Raw genomic sequence first — 12,159 nt, forward strand, 5'->3', positions numbered from 1 at the left:
TCACTGCATGCCAAGAGACAAGAGAGTAGAGAATAGAACACGAGAGATGGCCATGAACTTGGCTTTGTTTTCACTATTTCTGGGCGTTGCGATTGTTTTTGCAATCGTGCCGACAATCATAGGAGGAGGATATGGTGATGAGGATTGTGGTGACCCCTTGGGAAACGATGTGTACAAAGATAGATGCCCGGAGGCGGAGGCCATAATATATGCCGGGGTCAGGCTGGCTGTGTTTGAAGACCCAAGAATGGCAGCCTCTCTCCTTCGTCTCCATTTCCACGACTGCTTTGTTAATGCACGTTATTTATTTTTCACTATTTATATGTGTGTGTGTGTGTTACGTTATTTTTCACTATTTATATATATATGTGTGTATATATATATATATGTATATATGTATATATATATAATATGATGTGAACTGTTCAGGGCTGCGATGCTTCAGTGTTGCTAGATGACAATGACAACTTTGTTGGGGAAAAAACAGCAGCGCCTAACTTGAACTCTCTGAGAGGTTTTGAAGTGATTGATGCAATAAAACAGGATCTTGAAATTGTTTGCCCTCAAACAGTTTCCTGTGCTGACATTCTTGCAGTTGCTGCCCGAGACTCCGTTGTTGTGGTGTGTGTGCTAAAAGCTACATAGTTCTTTCTTTTTTCTTTGTTAACAAGAAAGCGATGCAACACGAAGACTTCTCGGGAGGCCTAGCTTATAGATATACTTCCTTCGAATTTTGACTAATAATTTGATTTTTAATCTGCAGTCTGGTGGACCTAGCTGGGATGTTCAGATGGGAAGGAAGGACAGCTTCACTGCTAGCAAATCGTTAGCAAATAACAACATTCCAGGCCCAAATTCTACTGTTGCAACACTGGTTTCCAAGTTCCAAAATGTAAACCTTAGCTTGAAGGACATGGTTGCACTCTCTGGTACTCTCAACTTTGCTTCCACTGATCTCTTGTATTGTGGTTGATTAGAGTGAGACGTAAGACTCATATTTTGCTCTCCTCTCCGGCAGGTGCACACACGATGGGAAAAGCACGCTGCACCACCTTCACCGCCCGCCTACAAGGCTCCACTAATCCAAATGGTCCGGATTCGTCTCTTGAATACGTTCAGTCGCTGCAGCGGCTGTGCTCAGAATCTGACGGCAACACGCTGGCAAACCTTGACCTAGCAACCCCAGCTACGTTTGATAACCAGTACTATCTTAACCTTCTCTCCGGAGAGGGTCTGCTTCTGTCCGACCAGAATCTCGCAACCAGAGATGATCAAACGCGTGAACTGGTAGAAACCTACGCACAAGACCCGTCCGCCTTCTTCGAAGACTTCAAAGATTCCATGGTAAAAATGGGAAGCTTGGGAGCAGTTACCACGATGAATGGAGAGATTCGCAGGGACTGTCGAAGTGTCAATTGATCTTTTAGCCTAATGTGGTAAGCCACTTTCCTACAGTGGAGTGGAAGGCTCAATTAGGAAGCTTTGTACTGCTAATTATGGATGGTAATGCTAATAACATATTACTTTAGGTTTAAATACAAGCTAAACTAATATTTATCTGATAATTATCGGATTTCTATGTTTTACAATTATATCCTACAACTCGATTTTAGGCAATTGGTTGCCCAGTACTAATGGTACAGAAAATGCTCACAAAAAAGGAACTAAGAGCTGAAGAACGTTTCCACTACACATCCTACCGAGCATTTTCAAGCTCTAGCAAGGACCATTGGCTGCGTCGTGATCAAAATTGATAGAAATACGCTAACGTTTGGCTTCCTCCCAGCATCTATTCTTTTTGTTGACAACATGCCACCTTACACTCTACCACTTCAAGCCCCTGGAGATTGAAAAAAATGTTCACCAATTTAGAAAGGGGTAAATACAGTAGACAAATGCTCAGTGCATAAGAAGCGATCTGAGTGTCGGTTTGTAGCCATGCACAAGGCCATACAGCCATGAACTCTCATTCTAAATAAACCCAAACCGACATCAGAATTTGAACAAAAATAATTTATTAGAACCTGTTGGTTTATTCTTCCACATCCACTCCTGAGCAGCCTGAAGCCCCTTGGCCGAAAAAGAGAACTAAAATTAATTCGTGATACTTAAAACTTTAAAATAAACTGTGCACCCGAATTTGAAAATTGAATACCTGTTGGAAGCGTGAAGGATCACCAGCTGAACTAGGTGTAGGTAATTGTGAATAACTTCCTTCCTGGAGACACAGATGACGAAAATAACCAATTAAAAATGGACTGGTTAGGGAAAACATTATATATTTTTAATTTTATTGTGAATCTGAATTATCTGGGTACTAGTCGGTGCGAAATTTACCTGAACATTTTGGTGACCTATAATTCCAGAGGCCCGATACTGTTATTCAAATTAATGAGTTAGTAACCACAATCAAATCTTTAACATACCAGGAACCATTAGGAAACACTGACCGATGAAGAAAACGAGGGCTGTTGTAACTGCAAGTTGTTCCGGAACTGTGGTTGAAGCTGAGATTGATGATGCAGTTGTTGGGTCTGAGAAATTTGCTGCACAGACCGATTTGGAGGGAGTGATGGGGCATGAGGCTGCTGAACTGATGCCTTTTGTTGCTGCTGCTGTTGCTCAAACAATATAAGTTCAGCAGGTTTCTCCCACTACAAGTTCACATAAGCAGCATTAATCAAGTTGAAGACAAAAGGCGAAAACGAGGGAATCTGAGTGACAAAATCCTTACCCTGCTTTCACCAGTTGCATTATTATAATAGTACTTGTATCCATCCGGTGAGGTGTGCTCTGTCCAAATGCATCTTGCAGGAGCTATAGCCTGGGTTCCAGGAACAGCTGGGGCAACAGATGTGACTGAAGGCACATCCACTGTTGGTGTGGAAGAAGTGGTGCTGGCAACCGTATGTGGTGCAACACCAGTCCACTGGGACTGCAGGAACAAAAATAATGTTCAGCTTACAAGGTAAGGGTTGGTAAAGACAACTAGAACTAGAAACAATAGAGCATCACAGACAAATCCAGTTGATAGGCAACCAACATCCACGTCTGGGACAAATGCATGCAGAAGCTAAAATGCATGGCTTACTAACCACAGTTACAAATACGACCAAATCAAAAAACCGAATGGCTTAAAAAAGGCGTTGAGTGTGTGTGTGGGTGGAATGAACCACAAAAAACAGAATGCATCCCAACCTAAGCCCAACGCTGTAAATGCACAATAAATTCGACTTCCAAATTATTGTCTAATTAATTAGTCATATTTTGGAAATCAAAACATAGTTTCTACAGTTCTAGAGCCACAAGTCGTGCAATTGATTCATTTAGCAACTAAAGTTACATCCTCACGGTAGCCCATCTGGCACTTCCAATTACCACATACTCCTACAAGATAACAATTGACTAATCTTCAAATACCTGTTGCTGTTTGGTAGCCAGGGGATTCTGATGCACTGCTAAACCCTGATTTGATGGTTGCATTTGCTGCAACTGTTGTTGGAGCTGGGAGAACGCCTGCTGAGATGATTGAAAGCTTGCTTGCAGAGTTTGTGTCTGTTGCGACAGCATCTGAGCTAATTGAGAGGGTGACTGCTGAAGAGGCTGAATCAGTTGTTGCTGACCAGGAGCAGAACCAAGCTGCTGTTGATTTGCTGCGGTGGGCATGGATTGAGGTTGTAAGCTGATATTCAAAGGGGCTGATAGTGCCGTAGCAGAAGATGAACTTTTCTGAACCTCAGGCTGAGGAACAGACAACTGTCCACCCAAGCCAATAAACTGTTGTGACGGTAATGCTTGACTAAATGGTGCTTGACCAGCAGAATGAGGAAGTTGAGCCTGACCAAGCTCCCGCACTGTTTGTGTGTGTGAGTTTGATGCCGAAGTTTGAGGGTGCTGTTCAAGGGATGGTGGCAAATGCTGAGGTGACTGAAAACACTTCTGTAATGGAGATATCTGCTGGCCGACATGTGGCATAGACTGGTTAAAACTCTGAAACAGATCCAATCAAGCTATTATTTTCACAGTGAAATATGGGTAAATAAGAAATAATTGTTTCGACTTTAGACTACCATGTGATTAAAACAAAGTTAGAGCGCCTTGTACCTTTTGTGATGTTAAAGAAGATGAAACTTGCATTCCAGGAAGAGGACCCTCTGCTGAGCCGCCATGGCCACCCTTAAATTTAAGGAGCAAATCATTAGACTTTTAAAGGCATAAAACACACTTATAACGAAAAACCCTAATAAGAAACTAGAAAATATGGATCATAAAATAAACAATAAAAGCACAATGCCCCTGCAGCCACCCTTTCATCTTCAGCTGCAGACGAGGTGACAAGGTTACGGTAAAACCATCCAATCAAGAATCATTACAGATGCGTTAACTACAGCATCTGCATGCCTTTCATGATTGTCTTACACGAACACAGGAAAAGGGACATTTCTTACCGGAGCAATGTTGCAAAATAGCTGAACTATTCTTACCGAATTCAAGGGCAATGACATGTCTCCGGACCTAGGAAGCAAAGTGCCCACAAAGCCAGGACTTGGGGATGGTCCTAAGTTTGCTGGACTCATTGGATGCCAAACATTAGTTGGAATTTGATCGCGTATAGGATTGCCAAAGTTAGGCATTGGTCTGTTTGGAGTAAGTTAGAAACAGAGAATGTAAATGACTACAACAAAGAAAACTCCAGACAAAAAACTTCATAGAAATATTCAGAGAATGGTGGGAATTACCTTGCCCCTGGGGCTTGAAATCGAGGACCAAAACCTGGACCCCCAAATGGAGGACCCCTAAACAGAAGAGTGTCAAAAACATTTAGGAATCTGTTACAAAAATTTATACTTCAAGAAGATTAAACCACAGCGGCCAAAGAAAATAAGAAGGCACAATGAGGAAGAAACCTTGAATCTCCAAGCCTAGGCCTTTTGGGATCAGCAAACCGGACAGTTAGTGGTTGATCACAACCCTGATGTGCAGGAAAAGAAATATGTGTGATATAATTGGATAGCATTTGATAACATAATATTACACTAAAGTTAATCCAAAGGAAAAAAAAAAAGACAAGAAAACACTCACTCTCATTTTATAGAACCCATTAAGACCATTTATAGCTGCCAATGCCATATCTCTCTGAGAGTACTTTACAAATCCACATCCTAAACATGAATGGTTCAAAGAATGCATAAATCTCATAAAGAGCACTTTCCTTATATTTCGAAATTTTAAATATGAATGAGAAACATACCACGACTCTGCTTCAATTCATCACGCATGAGGTAAACATCTTCAACTCGACCATATGGTGAAAAAATCTGCAAACAGAAAACAGTAATCGGAACTTTTTGCTTTTTCCAGCTGCATTTACAACGTCAAACAGTAAATTTGCACTAACTCTAATAAACAGAAGTTAAGAGTTTTATGCTTTAAGCTGAGAGTGTATATATATCTCCTCTGAATTACAAAGGAACGTGTCTATAAAGGAAAAGTAAGATTGTGGTTCTAAAATAAAGAGAATAGCTAATTTGTTTCAAGATGAGATAAGAAGACTGAAAAATACTAATCCTAGATGATAACAGATAATTGGGTTACAACATACTTCCTCAACTTCCTTTTCAGTAGCTTGTTTGTTCAGTGATCCCACAAATGATTTGTACTCAACCGCACCTACCATCAAAAAGGGTTGGCATCAACAATGGAAAAACTATATATTAATTAGACACGTGCATTGAAATACAAAAGTCCCCCCCCCCTCCTCTCTTCCCCCAAATGGATACCACCCCGTTCACACTATGGTCTTGATGAAAAAATATAAAACGAAAGGTACGAGCATAATTGGTTGAGGACCACTCATAGGTGAATAAGGGCTTAAGAGATCAAGGAAAATCAAGCACAAGATTACTCTGTTAAATGAGGTTCCTTCTCACATATCATGTCCTCTCATAAGTGGCTCCAACTCAAGCCAAGATTTGACTGACCATTTGAACCAGCAGTATATCTAATCTTTTGGAAAGAGTTCTAAAAAGGCTATACACATGTCATGATAAAATTTGCACAAAAAAATGGAACAATCAAACATTCACGCTGAGATGAAAGTTACCAAGGCGTTCTCGTTCCCCATCAGCATATCTGACTTGGATAGGACCCGCTCCCTGGAGTAAAAAGAGTGAAACAACTATAAATTAGTTACATGACGATTGAAAATCAAACAGTAAAACAAACTCACCCCAGGAAGAGTATGTTGATTATGCAGAGCTCTAATTGCCCTACCAGCTTCTTCTGAGGTTGCATATTTTATAAAACAACAACCTGCATATGCAACTTATACCCTTGTAAAAAAAACCAAAGATAGGCAGCTTGGTCCATATCCATAATAAACTCACATTAAAAGTTTCTAAAACCAGACACAAACACATGAAACCTCGTATTTACAAGCTAATATGCTAGCAAAACAAACTTTTTCAAAAGAAACAACTAAAAATAAAATGATAAATCACACACATCGTATTCCTTAGTGCATGTACAAGCAAAGGGAGAGCATTGACTAGAAAAATGGTGTGAGCACCCATAACCTTAAGCCACACATCTAGGAACAACCCCAAAACATAAACATTCCATGGTTGTGGTGTCTCAAAACTATATCAGTATAAAAGAAAGGTATTCGTCAAACCCTTTCTTTCCAAATAACATAAGTTTTCAGTACGCTTCTCATAAATTTGGCACACACTGGTGGGAAGCTTGAGGAGCCAAAAGAAACCATAACATCAAAAAAGGACAACAATTCAAACTTGATTTCAGGATCAGTGTCCTGTGATTGGAATAAAAGCACAAAAATGAACATCAAAGCAACATGCATATGCCATCAAAATACACCATTCATCAAAAGTTTCGTAAATCCCAGAGATGGATGAATATCAAATCCCAAGCATTTCACATCACAAAGCTTCCTACAAAGAAATATCCTGAAAAAACAGCCAGCACACTAGCCATCCCCAGCAGCTTGGCTGTCTCAAAAGTAAACTCTTGCATCTGACACACCTTTCAGATTTAATTAAATTTCAACAAATCAACAAAAAGTTGATTTCAGAAGTATCCTATATAATAAATATCACTGCTTATTCAACATCCTATTTAGTCATTATAAACAAGTATTTAAACGCCCCTACTTAGTACACTGTAAACTATCTGCCAATGTAAAGTCCCCTACTTAGTATACAATGAACTGAGAGACATTATCAAACAGACGTCCAGGAAGAATCAAACCTGAGGAACTTTCCATAGAATAGTTCAGAACAATCAATCACAAGTCTAGAACGAAAATATGCACGTGTTCATACCATGACAGTTTATTACAACTGGGGACTTCAGAGGCCACAAATACCACCTTCAGAAGCCAAACCATGGAAATTATATGAGCTTTGCATAAAAACTAGTTGAGTTTGCCCTTGTTACTATGATTCTGGATGTGAAAACTTGGATTAAGTTCCACCTCCCAGGCTACACTACAAGTCAAATCTCAAGACAAGCCAAGAGTCCACTATACTGATATTGTGCATGCTAAACATCAGCACATTAAAGGATGATCAGATCATTCAAGTAAACCAATAACTGAAGGAAAAAGTAACTATTTTTCTGCCATAGACAAAACTGTATTCTGTGATACCACCAATCCTAGAGAAAGACTGTTTAGCTGCACCATAACCAAAGACATATATCATAAGTCTACCATTGCATCACAAACTTCACCAAATATATGATGAACTTTCACCTTATCAAAAAGTCGATGAATGAGATTGAATTACCCAATGCAAATCTTGATATTTAGAACCACATAGATACGTAAAACAAAACAAAAAATCAGCCTGATTGATGGCTGAATTTTTCACAAACTCAAAAAATAACTCATATATTCACCCACACAAACAGAAAGGGAAAACTGTCGACTCAAGATACCATAGCATCTAAAAGTGTAGACGATTTGACACAATATTCCTAGATACCAAAACTTCAGAGTTGCTTCTCCAACACTTTCATGCATTTACAAGGGAGGTAAGTTTCAATGTAAAACTAAGGAAATTATAGATATTACTAATCTATGAAGATACAAAACAAAGGCAATACTTGCTCAGCGCTCCCTATCACTGGGGAGTGGGAACAAGATCAGCTCTAAAGTTGGAAACCCCTAGCTAGAGATGGAATTCCATAACCAAAAAACTCAGTTGAACTTCACAATAAGATCCCTGAATTCTACAAAGTAAACTTACTACAAGGACAGATAAAACTAATATAAAAATCCACAAGGCCAAACAAAATACTTGCCCTAAAAATATTACATATCTCAACCACACATAACCTCACAAGCATTAAACATCAGTCCGGTACTGAAAGTGTTCAGCTGCATCAACACTACTCAAAACATGAGCCACATGAGAGCTACTCCAGATTACCAACTTCAATAAGATAACAAAATAAGATAACAACACACAACCACATCTTCCTTATAGTGGCACATTAGCACCATAAAGAGACAAATGAGTCAACTTTTCAACTAACACATCCGAATGCAAATCAGACCCTATGCTCCAAAGAGGTATTAGCCATGCATACAACGATCCTGAGACCGTACCAGGAATAAACAAATAAAAAAAGCTAGTTCCACCACATTTTGATAGCTTAAAATACGTACAAAGATAGGGGCATAAACACCATATCAAAATATCCAGCCCCATGAACACACCATGATCATACGTGAAACTTACAATGAGAGTCATAAAACCAACAAACTCACTCAAGCCATCCACCAATCATCCATCTCTCTCACAACATCTAACTTCACAGTTCACATCCATCACATCCTGTCAATCTTATAAAGTGACAAATGACATTCCAAGTCATTCACACAAAGCACTCCAGCATTCACCAAGATAAGATAAACCAAAGGAATCCTCCATATTACATTGTGATTAAAACTATTCAAAAGCAATAATCCATGTATGTCTGAGTAAATTTTTTGTACAACAGTTGCACTTCTAAAACTCCTAATATAAAGAAGCTACAGTTATGGCTACAGACACTCCCATTACAAATATTTTGTTGGGTAATGTCCCCACTGCTGCAGCCACTATCAGAAGCGCAGGACCTAAGTGTCTTCCAAGATCCCAACTGCTATTCAGAAACTGGTTTTTAGTTGGTTTACATGTCTTGCCTTCTTCTTCTTTGAAAGGACGGACATGAATAAAAGGTTGCAAGAAAAACCAACAAGTGTGAAACTTGTTGCGAAAACAAAGTGAGATGAAAGATGAGCTTTGGCATGCTCCCATCTGCCTCTCAGAGCACCTGAAATAAGACATTCCTGATAACAATTATATCATAAAATTAGCGCACGCACGTACCTTGCTGCTGTCCTGTTTTCTTATCTTTGATCAGAGCAACCTCTATCACTTCTCCATGTTCTTCAAACACAGGGCGAATCTAACATCATATAAAACTAACATGCATAAACACCATGACATAAATGTTTCAATTTAAACCAGCACCATTTCATGGATGAAAAAGTCCAACAACATACATCTAGCATTTGTGTACAGTAATAATTAGACTGACTTACATCTTCCTCGGTAGCTGTCCTGGGAACTGATCCAATAAATAGTTTGGCAAAGCTGCCTCTATCGAAACGATCTGAAAGATAATCAAACTCATGATCAACGCAGAAAGTAACCACAGCATAATCCAAACAAAAAAGATATTGCCTTTTAGCCAAGGCAAATACCAAAATAGTAATTGTTATTGACTAACATTACAATCTATCTTCCTACGAATGAAGTACATTGAAACTGCTTAAATGACTTAGCTCAAGCAAAACACAACAAAACTGCAACAAAATTCATCAAAGCTGCAGTAAATGAATTTCATTTTCATAAGCTATATGAAATCCCAATTAAAGAAGATCACAACAGCGCACCTGGAGAGCCTCGTTTCTGACCCGATATCGGAGGCGGGTCCTGGTAGTTCGGACCAAACCCTCCACCACCGGCACCGGCGCCCCCAAATGGCCGGAACCCACCGGGAGTCTCACGCGGCGGGATGTCGAAGCCACGGTGTGGACCGCGACCACCACCTCCACCATGATAGTTAGGGGGGCTGCAGCGAGTGTGGTGGCTCTGCTGGTTCATGGGTGTGTCGGAGAAACGAGAGGGTTGACGGTAGGGGACCGAGTCGTAGTGGTCATCTCCGTCGTCGTCGTTGTTGCCATAGCGGTCTATTCTGTAGCTATCCAGCTTTGCGAAGTTTTACGTGCCGTACCCGAACCCTAACCCTAACCCTAGCTCGCGCCAAGACTGGAGCTTGAATTTTCGGAAGAGGAAGACTTGGAGGTTGACGAAGACAAAGTGGAGTCCTTTCGTTGCGACAGCGTAATGAGTAAAACTCAGAGGGAAGTACTAAGCAAAGAGAATCAATTTCCTGTTTGCTGCGTCGAGGCGACCGAGTCGGGTCGGCTAATGGATCCGACTTTCAGTTCTAATCGGATCCAAACGGACTAACGCGGATATGATTGGGCCGCATTGGCGGGCTTCCCCTGGGCTTTTATTTCTTTAGTCGGGCAGTGAAAAACTTCAAACTCAGCCGTTTGATTTTTTTTCTATGGTTAATTTTGTAGCTACAAGATAATTGATCTGAAGGGATTTAATGGCTCTAATTAACTTAAATGTGCACTTTCAGTATGCATCGGAGAACTTGCACAATGTTTAACTTGATGTTTCCTTGAAGACTTTATATTTATAGAGCTAGTTTTATGGGTTTTTTTCTCGATTCAGTATGAGAGTATTCAGGCGTTTCATTTTTTATTCAAGATAGAGCTTTTGTTTCTAATATTTCATGCTTAGACCATCTCCAATGGTTGGGCTAAAAGTCAAATTTTTTAACCCTGAAAATTTAGCTTTTAGCCCAGAAACAGTTTTACTACTCCAACCGTTATGGCCTAAAATTTTAGTCCGGGATTATTAAATAATGAACTTAGGCTATTTTTTTCCTTAAATTAATTTTTTTTTTTTTAAATAAATATGTAGACTATCATAAATTAATTTTATGAACATTTTAATCTAAAAATATTTAAATTCCGATAAATATTGAAAAATCACTAAATTTTCCACAAAGCAAGCCTTTAACTTTTAATTCACCTACCGTTCCGCCGCCATTGCAATTTTCTTGAAACTTTGCAATGATTTTATCCCACAAAACTTTCTTATTTTGATTTGTGTCAACTACATCATATTCGTTAATAGAAACCCATGCCAAGCATAAAGCAACATCTTCCTCACAGGTCCAATTACGACCTCTAATATGCTCTCTTACCATGTTGAACAATTTGGAAATGGAAAGAAATGGTAGAAAGATAAATTGGAAGAATTGTAGGAGAAAATTGAGTTTTGCGTGGATATTTGAACAAATACATAGGTATTTATAGAGTTTTAGGGTGAATTTTGAGTTAAATATTTTTTTTTAATTATTTTAGCCGTGGATTTAAATTTGGGCCGTTAGATCTTTTTTTTATTTTTTATCGTTAGATTTAATTATATTCGATCTCAACCGTTGGATTCAATGTATTTTAAAATAATTCTAAAAAAATTAAATTCGAATCTGGACCGTTGGTTGAACCAACAATCCTTAGATCTCAGCCCTTGGTTTAAAAATAGAGTCGTTGGGGTTTTTTTGGGTGGCCGACAGCCTATGACAGAGGGGCCCACCCCTGTCGGGCAATGTTTGCAAGCCCATCACGTGGGCGCGTTGGAGAGTGACGGGGCCAAGACTGGCCCAACTGCCTGCGAGTCCACTCGCATGGGTGGGGGGAGGGGGAAGCCCAACTTTGGCATTTGGCTTTTAGCCCAAAGATTTGGCTTGCGTTGGAGTGGGTTTGGGGGGGGGGGGAAATTAGGGGGAGTGGGGGTTGGAATTTGGCTTTTAGCCCATTGGTAGAGATGGTCTTAGGTAGATCGTGATAGACCGTTTTGGGCTATCTTTTGTATTATCATAATCATATTGTGTGTTAATAAGGCATCTTATCATAATCATGTAGCAATTTTTTTTTTCTATTTTTTTTTTTCGACAAAAAAAAAAACCTCAAGGATTTGGTCATTGGAAAGCTAGGTTTGAAACATA

The 12,159-nt window shown here is 39.5% G+C and overlaps 2 protein-coding genes across 5 annotated transcripts; one reads left to right on the top strand and one right to left on the bottom strand.

Moving 5' to 3' along the window:
- LOC137737193 (peroxidase 40-like) lies at nucleotides 1-1,565 on the top strand. Its single transcript, XM_068476600.2, has 4 exons — nucleotides 1-295; nucleotides 430-621; nucleotides 764-929; nucleotides 1,019-1,565. The coding sequence occupies exons 1-4, from the start codon at nucleotides 8-10 to the stop codon at nucleotides 1,417-1,419; spliced, it is 1,047 nt and encodes a 348-aa protein (XP_068332701.2). The 5' UTR covers nucleotides 1-7; the 3' UTR covers nucleotides 1,420-1,565.
- On the bottom strand, nucleotides 1,495-10,458 carry LOC137737192 (flowering time control protein FCA). 4 transcript variants are annotated; one of them, XM_088682531.1, is made up of 19 exons: nucleotides 9,965-10,458; nucleotides 9,611-9,681; nucleotides 9,396-9,474; nucleotides 6,230-6,312; nucleotides 6,104-6,155; nucleotides 5,603-5,670; nucleotides 5,252-5,318; nucleotides 5,083-5,162; nucleotides 4,908-4,972; nucleotides 4,740-4,796; nucleotides 4,485-4,638; nucleotides 4,105-4,176; nucleotides 3,421-3,954; nucleotides 2,735-2,935; nucleotides 2,451-2,654; nucleotides 2,338-2,376; nucleotides 2,156-2,218; nucleotides 2,025-2,061; nucleotides 1,495-1,840 (listed from the first exon to the last, which is right to left on the bottom strand). In XM_088682531.1, the coding sequence occupies exons 1-19, from the start codon at nucleotides 10,173-10,175 to the stop codon at nucleotides 1,833-1,835; spliced, it is 2,145 nt and encodes a 714-aa protein (XP_088538657.1). In that variant the 5' UTR covers nucleotides 10,176-10,458; the 3' UTR covers nucleotides 1,495-1,832. The 4 variants fall into 4 exon arrangements, with proteins under 4 accessions (XP_088538657.1, XP_068332700.2, XP_068332699.2 ...); XM_068476599.2 differs by having other exon boundaries at nucleotides 3,421-3,990; nucleotides 9,965-10,441; XM_068476598.2 differs by having other exon boundaries at nucleotides 2,025-2,070; nucleotides 3,421-3,990; nucleotides 9,965-10,441.
- Between the last annotated feature and the right edge of the window lie 1,701 nt (nucleotides 10,459-12,159).

This window comes from Pyrus communis, chromosome 13 (assembly GCF_041283825.1).
Source record: "Pyrus communis isolate YQ-2024b chromosome 13, ASM4128382v1, whole genome shotgun sequence".
In the NCBI taxonomy this organism is placed as follows: domain Eukaryota; kingdom Viridiplantae; phylum Streptophyta; class Magnoliopsida; order Rosales; family Rosaceae; genus Pyrus; species Pyrus communis.

What these genes read in the sequence shown, in the direction of transcription:
- LOC137737193 (XM_068476600.2), top strand. Translation starts at nt 8, where the DNA reads ATGCCAAGAGACAAGAGAGTAGAGAATAGAACACGAGAGATGGCCATG. An exon ending in CCCGAGACTCCGTTGTTGTG is followed by an intron (nt 622 to 763) that starts GTGTGTGTGCTA and finishes TTTAATCTGCAG; the next exon opens with TCTGGTGGACCTAGCTGGGA. An exon ending in GGACATGGTTGCACTCTCTG is followed by an intron (nt 930 to 1,018) that starts GTACTCTCAACT and finishes CCTCTCCGGCAG; the next exon opens with GTGCACACACGATGGGAAAA.
- LOC137737192 (XM_068476598.2), bottom strand. Translation starts at nt 10,175, where the DNA reads ATGAACCAGCAGAGCCACCACACTCGCTGCAGCCCCCCTAACTATCAT. An exon ending in TGGGGAACGAGAACGCCTTG is followed by an intron (nt 5,671 to 6,103) that starts GTAACTTTCATC and finishes TTTTGATGGTAG; the next exon opens with GTGCGGTTGAGTACAAATCA. An exon ending in TGAATTGAAGCAGAGTCGTG is followed by an intron (nt 5,163 to 5,251) that starts GTATGTTTCTCA and finishes ATTCATGTTTAG; the next exon opens with GATGTGGATTTGTAAAGTAC.